At 38.1% G+C, this 24,004-nt stretch overlaps 1 protein-coding gene across 1 annotated transcript in view; it reads left to right on the top strand.

Annotated features, from left to right (window-relative positions):
* BLNK (B cell linker) overlaps positions 1-24,004 on the top strand; it is an 86,743-nt gene that overhangs the window by 10,816 nt on the left and 51,923 nt on the right. The window contains exon 3 of the mRNA XM_041415543.1: positions 14,837-14,883. Within this exon, the coding sequence (XP_041271477.1) occupies positions 14,837-14,883 (47 nt within the window). The remainder of the gene's footprint in view (positions 1-14,836; positions 14,884-24,004) is intronic.

Genomic DNA, 24,004 nt, shown 5'->3' with positions numbered 1-24,004 from the left:
CTTCACATTAATAAGCAGATAGGCACAAAACTCCTACAAAATATATTTTAAATTGTTTATTAATATTCTTTCAATTTGCTAGAGAAGATTTTTATTTTGTTTCTTCTCTTTTCTATTTATTTCTTCCAGTGTTCCTGTGTAGCTGGGTTTTTTCCCTTAACAGTTAAACTATTTTGTCCCCTGCTACTTGAATGCAATTTACACTTTTAAAAGGTGTTATTATCTGCACTCATTGCAACAGAGCTCTTGAAAAGCATGAGACAGAGAATTATTAAAACCTTACAAATGCCATGGGGTTCATTTCTCATGGTATGACCCTGATAGAGTAAAAACTTGATTTTCTATCAAACTTACTTAAATGTCCCATTAGACATCTAGAACATCTAATCAGCATAATATGAGTAGGCAGGGTGCTTAACCATCTGAATGTAGGATGAGATACAAATGAACAAGTCATACAATTTTTTGGTTAAAAAAAATACAGGCATTAGACTACAAACATATGTTATCTATTTATAGCTGATGACCTATTTTACCCACTCAGAACTATTCAAGGCAAATGCTGACATTTGCCCTTAACCCCTAGTTTCCTGTGAAGGGGAAAATGCAACATTTCATTTGTGTTCTATATAGTCTGGGCCCCATAGTATGTAAAAAGCAGATTAGAGAAATGTCTGTATGCACCAGCATTACACTGTAAGGGAAAGAGACTCTTCACTGGAACAAACAAACAAACCAACCTCAAAACCTCACTCTTTTACCTGAATGTTTTTGATTCAGGTTACATCAGAGTATCTGAAATGCATCTGTACAAACACAGCCCCAAGTTTTGAAGAGCCAGCAAGAAAAAAGGGCAAATAAATTCTGTAATAGTATCATCCCCAAAGCCTGGGGTTTATTTGGTCATATATACACTTTCCAAACAGAAAGTCCTCTACTGACAAAATTTCAGTGTTTTTTAGAACTGTACCATGCATTATTTATGGTGTTATCGTTTCTTCCTTTTCCCTGTCCAATTAAGTATTCTTGAACTTTACAGTGGAGAGCTACATTTTCTGTTGGGTCTTGAAGGACTTTTGTTACTGTGCTCATGAATAAATTCAGAAATATATAAAACTGAGGAACTCAACAATTAGGTCATAGGAGGTTTTTTATGTTGTGCTATGTTTTTCATCACAGCACAAACCACCAAGCTCCAACTGTGATAAATATCCATTTGGTCAGCACAGATAAAACTGGTATCACTTCATATTGCCAGACAATAGCTGAATTTCCACAACATAACATGAAGTAGGCTTGCAACATCAAGAGTTTCTTGGATTTGATTTTGCCTTTGTTGAGCTTCAGCTTGAAGTAACTTGTGAATTTTAATGAGCTAAAGCCAAATAGAGCCACTTTTGTCACGTTAAACAGTACCAGATTCACTGACACTCTGCAAAAGCCTGGCTATCAGGTCAACAACTCTTCCAACATCCAGCTCCTGATCGTGTGCACCTCACACACATCTGAATGAGCTGCAGATTCCCTCTCTCACACATGGGAAGCTGTAGTCATACACATAGTACAGTGGGAAATGCTAGGGTCACTTGGCAGATAATGCAAAAGAAGGAAAATATATTTTGTTTTTCCTTATTTAAGTGTTCTAGAGGACATCTGGTCATACTATGCAGATATGCTGTTTGGCAGGGTAATTACAGTCACATGTAAAAAGCATTAGAAAGTACTAAGTAAATAAAATATACTTTTATTACTCAATGTTTTATTTTTCTGGACTAAAAATACAATATTTCTGTTTAGGTTTATGTAGGAGGTACACACCACTATGGGTTATTTCTTTAATTTATATGGACAAGTTTCTTAATTGATTTTGTTTTCTAAGTCTGCACGTCTGAAGTTTAAAATCTCTGCTTCCCTCATCTCCAAGAAAAATAAGTGACTGTAAAATACAGATTTAGCAATAACACCCATCCATTTCATCACCATCTTACATTATTAGGGAATTTAATTTTTCTCATTTTTTACTTTTATTGCACCAGAAACTGCTACAAGTAGTTGGAACCTATAATTGAAGTAATATGGTCATGGCTATTACCTTTAATCACCAGAATGAATGTGGAAAGGCATGTGAAAAAACAGTACGTGGAGTATTTTCGGAACTATGAAGAAACTTAATAATCAAAATTGCCCAGTTTTAAACAAAAAAGCTTTTATTTTGCTGGTGGTCAGTTAAAAAAGATCTGGATTCACATTGATATTGAACTCATTACAAACCTTTTAACACAGTGGGGGATTAACTTCTAATAAGTCAAACAATTTGCCAGCAATTGATAATTGGCATATCAAAATTCAAATGTTCTCTCTTCTTGTTCTTTTCCTGTTTTACAAATGTATATGCCCAATTGTAAGGATGGCTGGCTGTTATGTAATATGAACATCCATTATTGCCTCTTGACTTTCAAAATCATCAAATTATTTAGAGAGCAGCATATGTTTTTTTTATATGGGTGTTCAGTGCTCATACAATTGCTAGTTTGCTTCTGCATGTAAACAACACTACACGATAGTCACTCTGCACAATAAAATTCTTTAAAACCTTGATTAAAGCGTTTAAATGTAAAAAATTTTAATATTCACTCTAAGCTAAATTTCAGTATTAGTCAATGGTGTGAGAGTGAGAAAGGGAGAGACAAAATTAACCAACAGTGACTTTTTCCTAAAAAGAAACTACTCCCACACACAAGGAAACTGAGGTTAGGAGAGTAATTTGAAGTTAACATGTTGGTCACACTCATCCCAGCGTAAATATCACTGCTTTCCAGATATCATTATAAGGACAGGCTAATATTAGAACTGTTCAAAAATATGTGTATTGTTTTCCTGGAATGAGCTTATTTTGGAAGCCATTTGAATCTTCAGAAATTTCTAGGATGTGAAAGGACATTTGCATGCACAGTTTTGACCTCTTCTCTTGCTCTTTGCTTGTTAATATTATCTCAGCTGGTTTGTCTTTTAACATTCCAAAATTTCCAGTAGCTTTCAAAGTGCAACCTTTCTCAAAGAAAACATGCTGCTTTTCCTTTCTCCCCACACTCTGAACTCTGCACAAACTTCGTAATAGATTTAAAGCCATACTGCTCCAAAATGGTGCAATAGCATCCTGAAACTCAAGTGTTGTTTATGAACTGCCAGGAAAGGAAAGAGTGTCTGTATGTCAGTGGAAATTTGGAGTTTCTTGTAAGCATTTAATCTTGGCTGCCAACAACATGTTGGGTCATTGACTTATAAAGCTTTGAAGCAAAAATATTTATTTTTAGACACTTTAAATATATTCTGGTATTTATTTCACTTCAAGAGCCATGCTTGCTAACTACTGTAATTTAAATTTCAAAAATAGGTAGAAAAAGTTTTTTCTAAAGGAAATTCATGTATATTTATATATAGTGGAAGAGTCACTTCAATGACACTTGGCATCATTTTAATAACCTACACTAATTGCCTTGCTCTCAATTAACAGGGTCACTTCAAGAATGGGCCAAAAGGAAGTCTGTTCCACGTGCATTCCTGAACAGTATCTAATGCTATAAAATCAATGCTGAATCTACTAGGAGCAAGACTATAAAATCTGAATACTTTGAAGGTTTGAGAACTTAAGATGTAGACAGACTTCACTGGCTACTGTGAAGTGTCAAAGAGAAAAAGATTGATATTTACATTTATGAAGATTCATCATGCTGAAAGGGAAGGGAAAGATGCACATGCTGGGTACCCCAGGACCTTGATTAAATATGCAGATCCAGCATGAAATTCAAATAAATAAATGTTTGTGGGTGTAAAGACCAAGCAGCAATACAGAAGTATAAAAAACACAAATCACTTACACACCTGGCATGTGTGCTTCACAGTCTGTAGAGCAATATAAACACAGGAACACCAAAAGTTTCACCTAATATGTTGAGTCCTGTATCCAAAACTAGATCTCCTTTTTCCTATTGAAATAATCTAACAGTCTAACATCTATCAGACAGATATAAAGTCACCTGACAAACAAGTCATTGTACTGTTAAATTTCCATGCAAAAACAAAGGAGGTGAAAAACTTTCAAAGCACCTTTTCCTTTGTTTCTTTCTAACTGACAGTAACTGTTCAGGTCTTGACAGCTAAAGTAAAAGGAAATCAAACCTCTCAAATTAAGTTACTCCCTACCTTGGTAGCTACCCCACAACATCTATCATCCAGAAATATCATTAGCACCAGACAGGTTGCACTGACAAAAGATATTGTTTCTTGAATTAAACCAGAAAATGCTTTAATTAAACCATTTAAACACACTAACAAATTTATTGGCATCCCAGAAAGACGGGATATTGGGGTATGAGGGAGAGAATGCTCTATCTAAAGGCTTCAAATTTCCAAACTGAAAAAATAAAGTAGATGTTTAAATAAAATACCCTTAAACACTTCATAGATGAGTGCTTGCAGAGAAAGTTTACAAAGCTCTTTGTGTTGCTGGTACACACCGAATAATAGTGTACTAGCCTTTGGCTTTGCCCCTTCAAGATGTGGATCTCAAAATCTGGAGCTGTCCTGGCCATAAACCACTAAGCAGCAGCCTGTTCTCTATCAGACCAGGAGAGAAGTGACTACTCTGTGCTGTACCTCACCTCACCCCCACCTTAGAAATCCTCATCCAGACTCTCTGCTGTGACCCAACACAGATTTTGTTCATACTTTGAATGAAGATATTTACAGGCACAAGCATGTGTAGTTGTTTTTCTCCAGGGGCAGAAATAGTTTCTCCTGTTTGAGCCAGGGCCACATACTGCATGCATGGTTGGCAGAGTCTTTTTCACACATAACAGTTGTGAAGGCTGAGTTCATGCAGCAACTTAGACCTGGCATGAGTGCTTTACAGTAAAAGGTCTTAATTGTGCTCAGTCTTGATACCTCTGCTGCCTGTCTAAATTACCACTTTTTGTGGTGTTTTGTCCTACTTGCAATGACTGCCAGCCAGCACCTTAAGGTCTACCTTTTCACAAAGTTATTTCAGCCATTGAAATGCCACAGTCATGATCTTGCTGTTGGACACAGTGATTACTCACTATTAATAATGTTGCTTGCTGTGGCTGAGGTAATGTGAATCAAGCAAATCAGGTTCTCATTTTCAAGATGCCTACAGATATAACCACATTATATACTCATGATTATGTGTATTAAAGAGTACATACAGGACAGCTATAACCATTGCAATTATTAAAATCTAAACAGTGGAACTCAAGCACTATCTCAAAAACCTAAACCAGTATCAAAGGAGGTACAGCAAATCTATTCCACAATCCAGGGAATACTTTCCAAGTCAAATAGCTCAACACATTTCTGTGTGGGCATTTGAAATTGTTTCTTCAATGTAGATGCTCAAGAAGCTTATGAGGTGGTTTATTTCCAAAGAGAAGGCAGCCAGCCTTCTCTACCCAAAGTGTTTAGGGTAGACAGGCATGTACTAAGCCACATTTGGATTCCTGATTCAGTAAGAGTATTTTTTCTTATAATTAAGATTTGCTACTTCTAGTTCCCTTGATGAAATGTAATGTGCTTATAATTATGCAGATGTTCTTTCTTAATCTTTCAAGAATATAGAGGTTTTGCTTTTAAGACTGCTGTTACAGCTTAACTGTTGCTGACAGCTTCTGCCATAGTATTTGCTCTGAGAGGTAAAATGATTCTCATACTCCTTCTCTACAGCTTTTTTGGTCTCAGCGGTTTCCTAGCACTTCTTGTTGTAATTGTTTTTGTCTACATGCAGGAAAGCAGAAGGCAGCTGATTCTGCAGGCAGTGTCAGCAGGAAACAGATCTGCACAGTTCCCAGGCCCCTGGCCAGCAGGGGAGAGCTAAAGGTCCAATGTCACCCACTTCCTGGGATCCTCCAAGATTAATCCCACTGCTCCCACAACCTGACACACCTGGGGAGCACTGTATTTAGTTACTTGGCTTGCACAACAGCAGTAAACTAAGATTGACTTAACTTTCCCTAAGAAAGTAGAGTCCTTGACAGTCTCAGCTACCAGTGACCTGAGAATTTATTCCTGATAGAATATTTCCCATTGTCATTTTCAGTGTCTCTCATGAGAGCAGGATGGAAACAGTCAGCACCCAGAAAACTGAGTTTTGTATGTCAGAGCATCTTGCACCGACTCAGCCTTTGTTTACTGGTATTACTTTTCCTACTAACTCAATATTCAAATACTGAAAACACCACCACCACAACCCTTTTAGCTCTTGCCTCCTTCCATTCCCTTAGTAAGCAAATTAGATGAATGGAGGAATTTCATACCTGCAGAGATGTCTGCTCACTTAAGGAAACACCAAATAGCAAAACCAGATTGTTTCAATAGGAAAGATGAACTAGAAAGAAACTGTGCATAACAGTTGCACACAACCAAGGGACAGTCCTTGTTTCCACAGCATAAGCCAGACACAGAAGGGCACCACTTGACTGAAATCACCTGCATGCAGTTACTGAAACAGCACTCAGGTAGCCGGAAGCAGCAGCTGGCCTCAGACCTGGTTCAGCTCTGACAAAGGCAAGGTTATTAACAGAAGCTGACAGTGTCAATTCTGCTGTATGTCACCATTAAACTGGGCCAACAGCTTACTGCACTCACCTTGGGCTGAGTCCTGAGGAAAAGTCAGTTCTTAAAGCACCAGGTCTGCTTCCTACAAGACTCCCTGTACTGAGGACATTCCTGCAGCATGTCCTGTTCTCAGATGACTGTAGATTTTGATTACAGACTAGAAATATTTTCCAGGCCTTAATTCTTAGATGCGCATAAAAATGTAACTTTTGACACTTCCATATTTCCCTTTGCTCTGATTCAGAAGTAATACTTGCAAATTTCCCATAAAAGTAAAGTGCTTTGGAACCACTAAGGCAGTAATACTCACATGTCTCATTTGGGTCTTTTACCTTATATTAAAAAACATGAAAATTAATTTATTCAACTTTACCAATTTCTAGTCTTAATCATCAATGAAGTAAAAGAAACCCTGAAAATTGTTTTAATTGATGAAGCATTTTTAGAGATAAATGGTTCTATTAGAAGAATTTCAGCTGGCCCTTTTAAATACTCTTTTCTCATAAAAAGAAATTAGACTTCCTAATCTTGCAGCCTACATCAGCAGAGGCTCTGCTGCTTTTTTGCTGAGGCTAAATTTCTGGTGGTCACAGTTATTTCTATATGTGCTAACTTCCTCTTTCAAACTCTAAAACTCAATTTGCTTAAGCATATATTGCTGCATTACTGCAAAGATTTGGGAAGTAGTTTTATTTTCTGTGTTCCAGTAAATGTCCTTTCAATAAGGACATGCAAATACAGACAGAGCTTGGCCCACAGAACATCACACTGTCAGTGAGAAAGATAGTATAATTTTTGAAAGAACCTTGGAAACCTCTCATCTCTCCATCAGGCCAGCCCAAGACTGATGGGGACATCATCTAGGAAAGATAACATGACTTTTCCCATTGTATGCACCATATAAACAGATTTATATTGCAAATCAAACCTTACTGTCTGTCTTAGAACAAGGCTATTTCTGCAGCCAGCTTTCAAGGAGAAGACCAGTCATTGCACACATGAGATTGTGTAAAACAGGTTCAAAAAGTCTTGGACAGTCAAGTCTGAGCAAACAGCTTCTGGGGTATACAATAGGTTAGAAACACCAGGTCATAAATAAATCATAGGTGAAGCCACTCATAGCACATATAAGAATAAAGGGTCAACTAGTTTAAGGTTTCACTGAGCTCTTAATGCAAGATGGTACTATTGCAATAGTACCAGAACAATAGTATCAGAACAATGCAAACCACACGGGCTCACTGAGGGTTTTCTTTATTGAAAGAAAACATCTTTCAGTCAAGGAAAAAACAGGTTTCTATCATCTCAACAGCTACAAAAATGTACAGAATCCTAAGAGCCATACAGCTCAATGCATATTACACTTCACCAAATAATTTCCCTTGGTTTTAATTTGAAGTGTTAGAGCAGCAATACTACAGACAGTTCTCCATCAGTCTAATAAAGTAATTCCAGCTTCCCTAAAGAATGTAGAGTACTCTACTGTTCCTTCCAGTAAGGGAAACATCTAGATCTCAAACTCCCATTACATGTTGAACACAGCTCTTAGTAACACAGTATTAGATTGGCAGTTTTTTAACTAAAAGCATGCCTGAGGACAAAATAACAGCAGCGTTCCATGAGGGATGACAAATCCACAACAGACCAAGAAACCCAACTTCAGCAATCCTATTTACAACAAGCACATCCTGAATATATTCCCTTGCTACCACCACTGCCAGCAACACAACTCCATTTGTACTATGCAAGGTTTTATATAAGCCAAACACAGAGACAGCTGCTCTGAAATCTTAGAGATCTCACGTATATTAACAATTCTGATGCTACTAGCATGCTTCCACAACTTAGGAAAGGCATCAGTGTCCAAGAGGTAAGAAGCAGCCCCAGGGAGTGCAGACAAAGTCAGAGTGACTTTGCACATAGCAGTTATCCTCATGTCACTGCAACAGCTCCCACTCAGACCCAAAAGGTCAAAAGCTTATTAGAGCTCTTAAGCAGCTGCAGTGGATTACCAGGTTCAGGACAGACAAGATTGCATCTCCCAGCTCTGGCTGGCACAAGTGTTAACAACCAATCTCATCCTTAGAGAGGAGCTCTGCAGCAAACAGGATTGCTGCTTAGCTCTGCTTTCCCACTAAAGCAGCAGGCTCGCCTATCTGAAATGACAGCTGCTGTTTCTTACACCACTTCTATAACTGTGACTCAAGCCTCATTGCAGAATGTCAACATTTGTGTTCAACAAATATGATTCACCATGTTTTGAAAGTAACAGAAATGGAATGTAGAGGCAGCATATGATTCACCCCAGCCTTGAAACTGCACAACTGCACAAACACACATTGAATTAGAATTATGCTACCAACATTTTTTATCTCTGAAATATTTGCAACAGTTATTATGAAATGAGAAAACTGTAAAATAAACACTTACAACCAGAAATAAATCAATATAGTTTGACAATTCTTACCACAAACTGCTAACCCAGAAAAACTAATTTATGGGGTTTTTTCCTCCCACTACTAATTACACTTTCACTGAAGCACACTTCCTTTCCTTCTTCCTTCAGATTTGTCTTTGTCTTCACCCAGTCTTCTAATGCTGATCTCTTTCATTTATAAGCTGGAAGATAGAAAAATAGAAAAGCATAATTCAAAGCTATGTTCATTTTAAATTGCACCATTTGACTGACAGTATGGTGCCCCTAAGCCATGTTTTAAAAAATATTTTTTAAAATAATTGATACTTCATTTTTGCATATCTTTGCTTATTATTAGTAATTTATACATTATGTATATAATGGCACTGGAGGCCAAGATAAATTAAAGTCTCAGTGGGACTGGCATGCAGAGTTTTAGCAAGGGATTTTTTTCTTCAAAGACACTAAAAACATAAGCTAGACAAAAGAGAAAAGATAAATATTTTTAAAATGTCCTTTGAACAAAAATGTCAATTAGAAATTAATATATTAGCCATGATCCAACAAATGAAGATAGGAATTATTTAGGCATATGTTTATATGCTTTAACAATTCAGAGCCCACATATCTTGCCTGAATTCAGGTGAGATCTCAGTTTTGGCCATAAAGTCCTGCTTCCTCTCCCAGAGGAGCTTATACTCATGAGTAATGCCACACCTGAGAAACACATCACAGCTCTGAGGCCAGACTTCTCCTGCTCATTCACAAGAGGTCTAAGATTGGCATCTGCCAAACAGTTTCCCAATTGACTCTGAAGTTCTGTAACTCTTACCCTCACCCTTTTTTTAGCCCTCATGTCCTTTTCAACCTTTTCTCCTCTAATGAAACTGTTCATCAGTTCTCTAGCACGAGGCCATGCATACAGAAAGATGACCCACAACCTGGCATTATACACGTGAGATATTACTAAAAGAAGCGAGATTTAGTTTGAAATGCTCTGTAACATTCAGCTGAAGTACAGAGAACTGCAATTTTAGAATGTAATATAGTTCCAATCTGTTAATCTGCGCTGCAAACTGGTCTCACTGTAAAGCCGCTTTGCACACAAAGTGCTATTGCTACCACTAGATGTCAGTTTTACACACTCAAAAATGGCCAATTCCCTTAAAAAATTGTAATTCTCCATTCACAATAGAAACAGCTCTCTACTACGTCACTCTTTCTGAACTGACCTTTAATTTGAAATATCTCACATGTTATTTACCTTCTCTCCACTTCTTCCCAGCCCCTTGGGGAATAGCTCTCCCTTATTAAAGAAAAAAAAAATCCATTATGCATTTATTCCATTATTTACTCAGTCTGAGACACCGGCAGGTTTTGCCAGATATCACTGACAAAAGTCTACATTCTCAGGTTGTGTCTCTAGAGGCCAGCACTGAAATTTTACTTTTGTTCCCCAGAGATATTTTTATATTCCATAAGGACACTTCTACTAAGAAATACCATTACATTTTTTTACTAAGAAATGCCAAATTACAGATAGGCTGCCATGTCAGTTAGTAAGGCATATCATTGATATGGCTTATTAAATTTTATGATTTTTCAGATTTTTACTTATATTGACTGCCTAAATGCAGATAGATTTTATTATACTTCAAATCTCTGTCTCTCAAGAGTCAAAAATGTAGCTGTACACTCCTCCTAATCTCCTACAAGGGCTCTTTACAGGTGTTTTTCTTAAGAACAGTTTTCATTAGCTAGTCTTAACATCAACTTCGTCATACTAAATACAGAACTTCTATATTATGCATTTACTTTATCAAAAAATGGAATTGCTTTTTGTCAAGTAAATCTGTCTTTACTTTCTTCCCCGAAGAAAATCATTGATGAAAATTGGAAGTAAAATTCATTATACATTATTACATTCAAATATATGTACACACCACAAAAAGCAACAAACATCTCCAAAGCTGTCCATGCTCAGAACTCGCAAAGTTACAGAATGTAGCTCTGAATTTTTATAAAATAATGACAAGACTGTCACCTTACATTAGGCTGTACTGCCCAGATATTGACACTTTGGCTAGTGTTTGTTTGTTTATCATAATGTCAAAAGAAGCCCTCACCCTCATTCACATCAAAATCTGACATTTTCAAGCTCCTACTGATCCCTCGCAGCTCTCCTGGATTGCTCAAGGTATTCTTTGCACCTGCAGCCATAACCATCTCATACAAGTGCTTGCCTCACAGAAAGGGATGGAAAGCAAGGAAGGGGAAAGATGTACTTCAATGAACTTCAAAACAGAGTTGAAAACACCGTATCATGCAATCAACCCGACCAACAACCTTTTCCAAAGACATCTGAAAACCTTTTTTAGGCAGCAACTCCATTGAAACCATCTCTTTGCACAATCTCAGCAATGTAAAAGCATGGCAAAAAATCTCCAAGGCAAACATAGAATCCAAAACACATCCAGTCCCACAGCTGCTGACAGAAGTTACAGAATGTAGCTCTGAATTTTTATAAAATAATGACAAGACTGTCACCTAAGTCAATGTTCATGACTTAGAGAAGTGCCCTGTCTGGGGCAGACGAGGGTGTTGTATATGCTACATATTGTGTTGCAACATTCTGCCCCATTCCCTTTGCCTTCCTACCACGCACTCACCATCCCTTATCCACCTACCAGGCATCCCCAGGACTGCAAAATGCCCTAAATCCCACCCAGCCACGGCAAGTGAGCACCCACATCCACACTGCTCCCTGCACAGAAGCAGAGCACCTCACACGTGCCAAACTGCTCTGCGTGCCCTGCACAGTCCATGGGCATGAGTCAGTCTAAAGTTCTCCAGCTGAAAATTCATAAAACCCATTTGTGCACCCACAGCTGCAGACTGTACAGATCATACCTGCTCTCTGCTTTTGCTGCAAGGCATCTCCTTTGCCAGCACCCATAGCAGCAGGCAGCTACAGCAGGATGGGCTCAGGGCCAAGCCATGCTTCTGCAAGTAAAGGAGCAAAGACACACCTCAGACACTTGCACTAGTACAGCATTTTTCTTGCTCTAGGATGCTATCTGCAGAACAAAGCTGGTTGGCTTGATCTGCAAGCTAAGAATTTTGGTTACTCTGAGCTATGAATTGAGTGAGTTAGTAAGAAAGTTGATATTGGGTGAATGAAGCAGCCAATAGAAATGAGGAAATCAACAGCAGGCTAGAAGAGTACAGATTTTTTTATATGCTTTCTAAATTGTGCACTAATATAAAACTGTAGACATAAAAGTCAAAACAAACATACAAAACAATAAACCAAACACATAAAAAAAATCAAACAAACAAAAAAACCAACAAAAAAAAAAAAAAACCCTTAAGAACAATCTGTCCCTTTATTTCCTCATTGTATATTTGGTAACTCAAATTCCTCCAGGAAAGAAACTACTTTAACTTCTTCTTTATCACACATACTCATTTGCAACTTATTCCATTCATGCCAATATGAATCACTAACAATGTGTATCATAAGCAACAACAGAAGCAATGGTTAATTAAAACCTGCAAGCATTAGTCATCTTCCTACAGAAGTTACCATGTAATTTCAAAAGTGTTGAGGTTTGCAAGATATTTTTGTACTCTTTCCTAGGACCACAATTCTGCTGCTAAAGAGCAGCAGCAGCTCTTAGTTCCAATTAATCATGCATTTTACTTAAGAAGAAGGATAGAAAAAAAAAGCTTTCAGCTGGACCCATAGATATCAATCATCTCAAACTTCAGTGAGACACATAGCTTGATCCCCTCATTGCAGATTGTCCCGGGAGGAGAAGTAGGTTAAAACTCTCTCAATAAAATATTCCCCAATAAAGGAATCATTTAGATCCATTGCTTCCTTCTCTACCAAGCTCCATTGCAAGTTTAAAAAGTGCCTGATCTGACCATACACACAGCGCTTGCCTGCGTGGAAAGGCAGCTGTGCTTAGGCAGCACATTGCAGCAAACAGCATCTTGGAAGGACTGAAAGTTATACAAGGTATTTCTCTGAAATCACCAAGCCATTATACCCTGGCGATCTTTATACGAACAAGTAAAGGTTTAAATACTCTATTTTGCAAAGAAAAGGGAGTGAACAAGAATCAAATCCTTGCAACAAAAAGCATAGCTGCCTCCTCTTCTTACTCACAAAGTGCAAGAGGAGGTGAGGAAATGGCCCTACTGCTGCTGCTGGTCATTGATATGCAGAGGCAATTGGGTGAGTCACCACCACAGCTGATGAAGCCAAAGGAGCCCAGATGGGCCGCTACAGCAATCACACAGTTCAATGCAGTTTTAAATTTCCTCAGGAATTTGGTGATTTCTAGATCTGCTGGATCATCTGCTAATTACCATACCCACTACATGAAGATATGCAGCTGCTTTTTGTTACAGTTTAATTACAGGCTAAGTATTAAACGTAGGGTCTTCTCTACTGTCGGAAATGGCATATTTTCACATCAAATATGTCAAAGAAATGCAGAGATTCGCTGGGATTGAAATACAGACTGAGGAAATATGCTTTCTCTGAGAACGTGTATGTCCTCCACTTGATCTTCTCTCATACACTTATTAGTGTCTCCACTTGTATGCTTGATACAAACCCACCTATCATGCTGATGAGATGGTGAGAGAAAAGGCAAAATAGTTTGGTTTGGGACTGATGGCTGGGACATTATTCAGAAAAAACAGATCTGGGCAAACATCAGTCATACCACAGTGAATTCAGTATCACTGTGTCCACTGGAAAGTATCTCTTTCAGAGATTTCACATCCACCATAGATACACCTAGGAAGTGTCAGGAAATACACAAGTTAATTTGCTCTTCCCAACACAAAAAACAGATGGAGGGTTAGAATTGCATCTACTAAATGGACATGTTTTCAGCCTGACCTATCCTCTGCTGAAATCCATGCTGAAAAGGGGCATTTTAGCATTAGGCTTGTGGACCGAAAACACACAATCCCACCCTTGGTCTCAGTACAATCCAGAGACTGTACTGGAAATTTTGCACTAAAGAAAAACCCATTGATAAAAAAAGAATGTTTTATTTAGACTAACTTAAAGCTCTGACTTGAGAGGTTTGCCTGCAATCTGTGCACTAGCTTGAACATCTAAAGTACTGCATGAATTCCTTGTTCACATTGAGATGAAACTATTGAACTACACAAACTATTGAAATCATTTGGGGAAACTCTTGCCAGTACCTGCATTAGCTAGTTCAGCACTAGAATGGGCACTTTATGTGCCAAGGTAGCACACAACAAATTCTACTTCTTTTTCATCACCAGCTTTTCATGGGTTGAGAAGTCATGCAGAACTTTAGGACAAGAACAGAGCAAATATGAGGTTAATAATATTCCACCCAGTTAAAGTATCTTCCACTCAGCCATTGTTACACTAATCTGCTGATTTCAGTGAAAAAAATACAAAGAAATTCTGTGATGAAGAGACCATATTAAATGGCTTGCTTATCACTTCTTGAATGATTCATTAACCAGCCTGATTTAATCTACCACATGCCTGGTAAAATTCCAGTTTAGTAATGTAGTCTGTGATACCAGCTTTCTAGAAATGTTACAACAGGCTAATAACAAAAAGTTAAGCATTAACCAAGATGAGACAAGCACGTAGCTACAAAACTAAAAACTGTTTTTTCAGGTCTTTCCTTCATTCACCTTTTAAAATATCATTTCACTTCTTGAATTGCTCTTGATTAAAATGATCTTCATTTAAACTATGAAATGTGTTTTCTTTCTTTTCAGAATGCATCAGAACATTGGCTGAGCAGATTCAAAACAATGCACCAGCCGTAAGTGTCTCATTATTTTCCACTTTCCCATTGACTGACTAATACACTTCTACTCTGACAGTTGCTCTGTTAATAAATCAGGAAAAATGAGAATTGAAACCTCCTGCTCACGGGAACTTTAACATTCATTGACGGGGGTGGGACTTCCTCAGGATTAGGATCCTGGAATGTTTACAAGAGCTGTGGTTCAGATCAGCTGACAGGAAAGTCTCTTCTGCACCAGATGCTGGATGTTATTCTTCCTCAGAGTAGAAAGGGACAACCATAATATTAGTAAAAGTACAAGATCAACTTATTCCATAACAGAAAGGCTATTTGCTTGTATTGTATTTGAGGTCAAATTTTCAGAATTGGTTTATCTGCTACTGAGAGATTAATTTAAATGATCAGTTTAACAAAGTGATATGTTGAACGTAATTTAAATAGAATTTAAATACAGTACTGAATAAGCAAATATAGATATAACAGTTGAGAAATGCCTTCATATAACTTGTGACGAATCAAATGAATGGACTTTCTTGCCAAGTGCTTTAGTCTAACAGGACATCATTTTGAGAGAAAATGTAGAGAGAATTAATATAAAGTCAACCAAGGATACATTTTCTGTTTCTAACATACATCAGTCTGATCTGCTACAATATTGGGGCAAACAAATTATTGAACTTAGGCCAAGAGTTGCATTTCTATTCATGTGAGAATTCAAGCTTTGAATCCTCAAATTATATATTGGAATAATAAAAGTGTTTTGCCATATGAATTCTGTTGTCCAAAACATTAAAATTCCTTAAATTCACAGTGTGTATGTCATATCCTTAGTACCAACTTCCAATCTAAAATCTGTTACTCTTGCACTGTACTACTTGCTATTGCAAAATCTGCCTGAGTTTCCAGCACTCCCAGTTTAACTGGAGACATGGAGTCTACACTGATCCATCTAAGACAGATCAGCTGGCCTGTTCCAGCATGTTCATACACAGGTAGTATCCAATGGACCAAAACACTGAGGACAGATAAACAGAAAATTAATAATTGCCAGACACAGTGAGACTGAAATCCTGTGTTTCTCCTGTCAGCAGCCAGGGCTTCAGGTCTCTGCCTTTATGAAAGTTTCTTCATGAGGCTTCATCAGGCAGGAGTTAAGCGCTCTGACCACCAGCAAAAGCTCTTTGCCTTTCCCATTCTAGTCCAACACTTGGTATTCTTGTTTTCCACAAGATTTTGAGTCCACAAGGCTGTAAGTGCTCTTTGAGCTAAAACACAGAGTTATTCCCCATTCTGCTGGGCCATCTCATGACAGGGGTACCAGGAGCAATCTGCAGCCATGCTTAGGGGTGCTTCCTTGCCCTCTGCACCAAACCCCTCCACCAACTTAATGCAAGGCTCTTTTCCCTCCAGCCAGTACCGTGCCTGTTCTCTATGGGGAAAAAATTGTCTAGGCAAAAAAGACAAAATGGGTTATCTGGAAAGACTTTATCATAGTAATTCTGTTTTGATACCCTTAAGTAAACTTTTTTTGCACTGCACTTCTCATGAAGTCTCTTACTATATTCTTTTGGGTTTACTGTGTCAATATTGGCTTTGACAGTCTAATGACAGCCCCATATAAACTAGTTCCCACCTACACTTAAAGCCACAGGTCTACCTAGATAGTTTCTGAGCAACTACTAGATGTTCAAGTGAAATTACCAAGGTGCAGCCTCTACTAGTGTCTTGCTCTACGTCTGAAATTCAATAATAAAAGATTTTCCTCCCCACTTGCCAAACAGCACCAGAAGAGAGGTGCTGCTTTAAAACACAGGACAGCAGAGTACTGAGTCACTAGTACAAACCCTCTCTGGAGCTGCCAGGATTGTGCAACAAACTGCTCTCACAGGTTTACATGTTTGCAACAATCCCAACAGCATGTTGAAATCTCAAGCTTTGCTTAAAGCCTTTCCTCCTGCACAAGCACCATTGTATTTTTCACTCCACACAGCAGACTCAGTTGATAAACTCTCACCCTGAAAGCCTGAGATCACCCAAAACGCTGAACTAGTTCACTCTCAAGAATGCCAGTACAACTGCACTTTCCAGATACTTCCCCTGAGAGCAGTTTCAAACATCCCACTGACTCCAGTCCTGGGCTCCTTCAGTCAGTGCTAACATTTCCGCCAGGCAGAACACTATATAGAACACCAAGCTACATTCAGGAGCACTTTTTAAGAGAGTGCAGGTACCATAATCAACCTCATACCACAGATACACAAGAATTCTGGAACTCAAGGCCCTTCCAAACACACTGTCTTGCTGTGCAAGTAAGATTGGTACTTATAACTGTACCCAGCAAAACCCAGCATATAGGCTATAACTCAATTACAAACATCCAAAATTTGGAAACGCATCTCAAGAAAGAAATGTAATTACAGCTTCATCACCTCAGTGTAGATATTCCAAGACTTACAGTATCAGATATTTATGCAGAAGTTTTTTCATAATGCTTTCAGCTTACCCAAGTTTCATTTTCCCAGGGACCGTGAAATTAAAAGGCTGCCTTTATAGCTAATGTGATTAGAAATTCATCCCAGATCAAACTCAGAATGAATTTTGCTCTCAGCTCAGGAGCTCTGGGGGCTACTTTACAAAATCAGGATTGAAATCTTTCATCACAAAATCAGTACTTTCTATCACATGCTGATTCAGAAGCCTGTTCTGGCTGTGACAGATTGCCAGGTAAATGAGAAATTCTCACCTGCAAATCAGGTCTGAGGTGTCAACTCTTGAGTTTACCATTTGTATATAGCAACATGCAGTTATGGAAGATCCTGAGTAATAAGTGTGCTGAATTGCAGAACACATAATTACAAGTTCCGTGTAATTATGGTGTGGGCAGCATTTGATCTTCTTTGCTTGAAATAAACATCTATCAATTTTCACTTCTGTGAAAAATGTTAATACTTTATTCCACCAGGAATTTATAACATATGCAGAAAAATTAGCTGTTCTTAAATCATGTAAGTATTCTATAATTGATTTCTAGATGAGTTTCTAACATCTTTTTTTATTTGATTTCATCATAATTTTTAAGGACTCCAAACTGAAATTTTCCATCCTTGCCTTCCAAGAATAGGCAATGTCTTTTCCTGAATCATATGAATAAATTCTCAATTGTAAGAGCTGTTACATACCAGGAAAGTACCTTTGTAATGCTGAGGTGTTCCACTTGAGACGTCTGAACTTGCATAGTTCAAACTACAAGACCTAGAAATGTTACACATTAACATATTTTTCTGTTCTCCCATCTCCACTCACATTTTTTCTTTTATTTCTTTATTAGGAAGGTAAACAATGTGGAAAATTCATTTTTCAGCTTTACACAGCAACACTTACATACACTTAACCAAAGACAATTCCTAACAAAAACATTAATAAAATTAACGAGATTTCTATGACAACTAGGGTGTTTCCTAAAAAATAAATAAATAAAGAGCTTTTGCTGTCTCTTTAAGCAAGATCCCGCAGTACAGACATCTTGTCTTGTTCAGACAATCTGCATTTGGACTTTCCCCACTCCATAGAAAGCTTGGAGCTGAAAAACAAAGGCAGTAGATGACTTCTATTCCAATACTTAGTAAGCAGGAAAGATTTTCCCCTACCCTTCGGATATACCATAATGTTTTCTTATTATGCTATATCCTCCAAATACCAGTCCTGACTCAGGCTGAATGTTTTATGTCTAAATGCATAGATTTAGTTCTTGCTTTCCTTAGGTTTTGTTGTAGCTTAAATGCCACTAAAAAACCTCCACTTATTACCAAAACTGGAAAAGACCATGGCTGGAACTTCAGAAAATACCTCTTTATACAGCAAGATCTCCCAATAAAAAAATAATACCTAAAAGGGACCAGAACAGGTTTCCAATACATAACTCTAGTGTCACATGCTATAAACATACTATAGGACACTATAAACATTCCAAAGAAAAAAAAGAGTACCTGAATTTTACCCCAAATCCCATTTTTATGCATTATCTATAGTCATTTTTAGCATAGAAAGTCTATGAGAAAAGTCTACCCAGGCATCAAATACAGAAGCATCCATTGCCTGAAGATTAGAATGAATTTTGGATATTCTCCTGTTCACAGGAGGATCTAGGACATTTTTGTTCAGCAAAGCAGTGCCATCCTGCCCTCTTTTACTTCAGCAGAAAATATTACACTTCTGCAGCAGAAAGGAGGCAACAGACACTTTCACTGCAGCAGTGCCTCTGCCATCCTGCCATGGGCAATGGAGACCTTTGCAATGACACCAGATACTCAAGGATGAGGAGAGGCCCCCTCAACTAAGGAACATAAAGATGTGGCTAGAAACTACATTTGGCAGAACTTATAGAGAGAAAACAGGTATCTGTATGCAAAAATAATTGGAATTCACTGGAGAAAGTAATTCAATCTTTGAAAAAGATACGAGAAATAGCAAAACAGTTCTCTCAAAAGTTTAAAATATACAAAAATGCACAAAATATACAAATTTGTATTCTCTGATGAAGTCCTGACATGCAGATATTTCCTGGGGTCTTCCTACTTTTCAAAGAGCAGAGGAGGCAGTTCAGCTGTTACTGTGCTACAGTACTGCAGGTGTGGTTAAAGTGGGAACAAACCTGGCAGTCTTTAATTCCTGTGGTTCTGTGTACTGTATTCCTACCCCTGGGCTGAGCAGAAAGAATATATAACAAAAGGTTTTCTTTAGGCACATAACACTGTTAGACTAAACTATTACCATTGTAATTTTGAGAAAGGCCTCAGGGTTAAGATACATTGTCAGCGTTGGAGGGATTTTTTCTGTTTTCTTGAAAATTGCATCAGGAAATAAATTAATTTAGTCCCTTCTTATTGAAAATAGTCCCATTCTCAAACAGCTTAAATCCCAGTTGATATTATCTGGACACCACCAAAGAACTGATAAAGTATGAAGATGGCAGAGAAAATCCCAAATTATCTTCCCAACACCCTTGATGCCATGATGGAAACCAGTTTCAAGCTGTCTGAATATCTTCTTGGCACATTTTGTCCTCCCTATCCCAGTTAGGAAGGCACAGAGGCACAGATGTTGCAGCTTCAGCTGGATTATGTACATACATATATATAACATATATATCAGTACAAGCCTAGAAGTGTCTCCAGAGTCTCCTCTTCTTAAGCTCCACGATTTTCCATTGCACATTAAAATTAATGTTCAGGAAAATTTATAAATTAGAAAATTACAGAATTAGTGAACCTTGCCCAGTCACTTCTCATGCTACCCTACCATGCTCAGCAATCTATGGAATGTCATTAGAGGGAACGAGGGTAAAGTTTTAAGTGTTTCTTTAATATTGAAATTTTGCTCATTTTTAGGGACCTTCAGCAAGAGAGATCAGAGGTACATTTTAATAGCAGGGAGACAGACTATCTGTCAGCCCTCTTTGAAGAGCAAGAGTGGATCAGCCTCTGAGAACAAAGCCCAGGCTGGTCCAGGTAGGGACTGTAACATCCAGCTTCATCTCACTAAGCTATTTTGAACATAGATATCTTTCCCTTTGTTAACACTCTAGACCAGCCTAAATAGCAATGGAATATCAGTCACATAGCAACTCAGTTTGGGTACCAAAAATCAAATAAATGGGTTGTCTCTTTGGGGCATGTATGCAAATGACCTGCTTAGGTTTCTACATGAAGCCAGAAGCAAAGACCAGAAATGGAAGCTGTTGCCCAAATCACAAACCACTTCTTCACCAACATCATATTTCTGGATGTTCCTTTCCTCCACCCTGTCAGTTGATGTGCTTTCCTTTTCTCTATTACATGTCTGTACTCAGACCACAGAGAAGAGGTTGTTGTAGTTTCAAATCACTGGTCTTTCTTCCCTTTTAGAGAATCATATTTGTTAGTCAGAAAGTGCTGCACCTGGGACTCAAAACCAGAAGAAAATAACTTCTGGCTCATTCAAGCAATGAAGTGTGAAGGGCCATTAATTTATAATCTCATTTTAGCAGAATTCCACATGTGCCTCAGCTCAAGTACAGAAAACAGAACACACTGGGCAGAAAACAGAACAGACATCTGGGCTCATTTTGTTCCAAGTGCCCAAACTGGAGTCCTCTCAGTTTTTGGAAGAAATACAATATTTAATTTACAGCATGTTATCAACATATATTTATGCTCTCTGCAGGAGGGGCATTTCATTCTTCTTGCTTTAGACTAGCCTCTGTGAAAATGAGTGAAAACATTACCTCTTTTTTCTTTTGTATAAGCATGTGGAGAGCTTCATTCATTAGTTCATATGTTTATGCTGTGATGTCAGGTGGTCTACGCACCATTTCTAAGATAGTGGAGGAAAGTATTAAACCAAATAATGTAAATTTTATTCAGTTCAGAAATGAGAAAATAACAGGTTGAGATGATACCAAACAATGAAATCTGCAGTACTTAAAAACGGGGTCATCAAGATAAGCAAAGTAGAGAAGTTACAAGATGAACTGCAAGGAGAAGTTAACGGACCATAGAAGGAGGGTCAGATGCAGCTGCAAGCCAGACAGTTGGGGCTGCAGCAACCAGACACTTGAAACAGCTTCAGAGGAGGCTGCTTAGTGCAGCTGGGCTGGAAAAGATGAAGTGCACTTGGTAGGAATGCCACAGCAGCCCCTTGTGCAACAGAATTCAAGACCTGAAACCCATAGAATTACCAACTTTGCCAAAAATATATATTTCAAAGATTTTCCCCCCAAAAAATGCAGAAAATGTGTTCAGCATGCAAATAAATATCTTTTTACTAGTACCTTCCTTACAAAGTCCCTTTCCAAGAGCAAGCAATGGGAGGAATGTAGGATTACCTTAGTAACACCACAGTCATGGCAGCACTTGAGCATAACTGCAAGCAGATGCATTGGCCCTCACCAACACATGACTCAGGGCATCAGAGAGCCTCTCTGGATGAATCACCTGCAACCACCTAAATACAGATAGTACCATAATGTACATATTTACCAAATTATGAGTCATGAGCATCTTCATGCTGGCATTCTCATTCTTAGCTTCAGAGCACCTGTGTGCTTGCAGTGGGTACAGTGTAGGGACTGAGGAGTTACCATCCAGCACAGGAGCTGCTCAGCTGCCAGAAGCAGGAACACTGCTCTGAGGGATGCTGCACATGACCAGAAATGTTTTACTTCAAGGTGTAGCTCTGCTACATCTTGTTCCAGAGACTGCTCAGTTGTCACCAGCTTCAGCACCGTACTCCCCCACAAATACAGTATAAGCACGCCTTGACTTTAGAGTCTTGAAGTTTGTTTGTAATTCTTAGAAATAAAATTCAAATATGCTCTGTATTCTTGAAGAGGGGAACTGTTTTCAGGACAGACTATGGCCAGTCTTTTGCCACACTAACAGCAGCTTTCCTGCAGGATGCTACAGTTCAGGACCACTCAAACCACATCTTGCAGGTTATTTTATCAAGCTCCTGGAGGACAGAGGGATTAAAGAACATTCTCCACAGCAGGAGAGAGGCAGATCAGGCTCCCTACCCAAATCTGTTTTGGTCTGGACTGAGACTGCTGCTAGAAATTATAATGGAAGAGTATTACCTAATCTGTCTTTAAAAATATTTAATTTTATTCTTCCACAAGCCATGCCTAATTTTTCAAAGCCTGACAATCTCCTTCTGTTTCTAATAGCCAAGAATTCTGTGAAGAAAAACAAAAGAAGATTCCATGTATTTTACAGTTCTTACAGTAGCTTTTCTGTTTTCCATTCTCCTCTATCTACTGCCATTGCACATTTTAGGTACTCTCCAGTGATATCCTTGACAGAGAACTAGGTCTCAGTTTCTTCTTCACAATTCTGGCACTGAGTTTGACAGACACCTGCTACCACAGCTCTGTCATTTCTCCTATTTAGTTCCTCACTGCACAGTTTCATGGCTTTTTATTATTTTACCAAGCTCTCAAAATACAGACGATAAGCTAAAAATATATTTATATAAAATAAATATATAAGTTAACATACCTTACCAAGCATTTCATAAATGGAATCAATCCTTTCCTAAATCACTGATCTGGCTGATGTCATTAATTACCTTTATCAGTACATTAGTTCCTCATTTCACTCCTCTGGCTCTGGGAATAATCTGAAGAAAAACATGAGAATATTAGACATATCCATACTGTTGCTTTTATTAACAGATACTACAGTTCAAGAACATAGAAGTAAAAGAATTATTTGTATTGCTGGGAATGTCAACATGAATTACCAGCTATATTCTTTTTCTATTACTGGTACAAATATTGTTCACATATAGCCCACAAATAGATAGATTTAAATACACTCTGAAAAAGAGTTCCAAAGTCAATTATTTCTTAGTATTATTTTTTATTTTTAAAGAAATAGAAGTATGATTCACATGCATAGTCTTAGAGGTATTCTCTGCTAGATTGTCCTTTTGCAGGGATTTATTCAAAATTACAGATAAACCAACAAATTTCAACAATTTCAGCTTTTAACCAAAAACAGTACTATTTATGTATCATATACCTCCATGCATTGGTATTTTTATTGGGTTTTCCCTTAAAAACAAAAAGAGGCAGCTAAGTAAACACTGCAAAATAACAAATGTGGCTAATTTCTGATCACAGACCTTACAGATGTCTTTCCAGCAAGACTGGAAAGTCTTCCACTTTTCTATCATCATCAAGATGGTCATAGCTTCAGATCCTCTATTAATCACGATGAATGATAGGAATAAATTCATCAGGATTAAAGAATTAAATGCTCCTGAACCAGCCTTAGACAAAACCAACACATCTGTATACATCTATACCTGTCATGGACCTTGCAGAGTCCCCAGGATGGAGCACCTGTTTCTGGGAAAGCACCACTTTCTGGACAGATGTGCAATGTTGTTCATTCACAACCAATGCCCCAAGAACGTTTTGAAACACAGCCCCAGGGCACAGCTCCAGCAGACTCCCAGGCTTAGGCTTAGAACTCACTCTAAACCAAGCTCAAAATGTCGTTCCTTTATCAGCATTTCTTTCTACCCTGACATCCTTGTGCATCAGCTTCCTTAAAGCAAAGCAGTTCTGGGCCAGCTCAAAGGTCTGTGTCAGGTG

This window comes from Onychostruthus taczanowskii, unplaced genomic scaffold, assembly GCF_017590055.1.
Source record: "Onychostruthus taczanowskii isolate IOZ18803 unplaced genomic scaffold, ASM1759005v1 scaffold5, whole genome shotgun sequence".
NCBI classification, from domain to species: Eukaryota; Metazoa; Chordata; class Aves; order Passeriformes; family Passeridae; genus Onychostruthus; species Onychostruthus taczanowskii.
The sequence above is the reverse complement of the archived record's forward strand: the minus strand, read 5'-3'. Positions and strand labels throughout refer to the sequence as shown.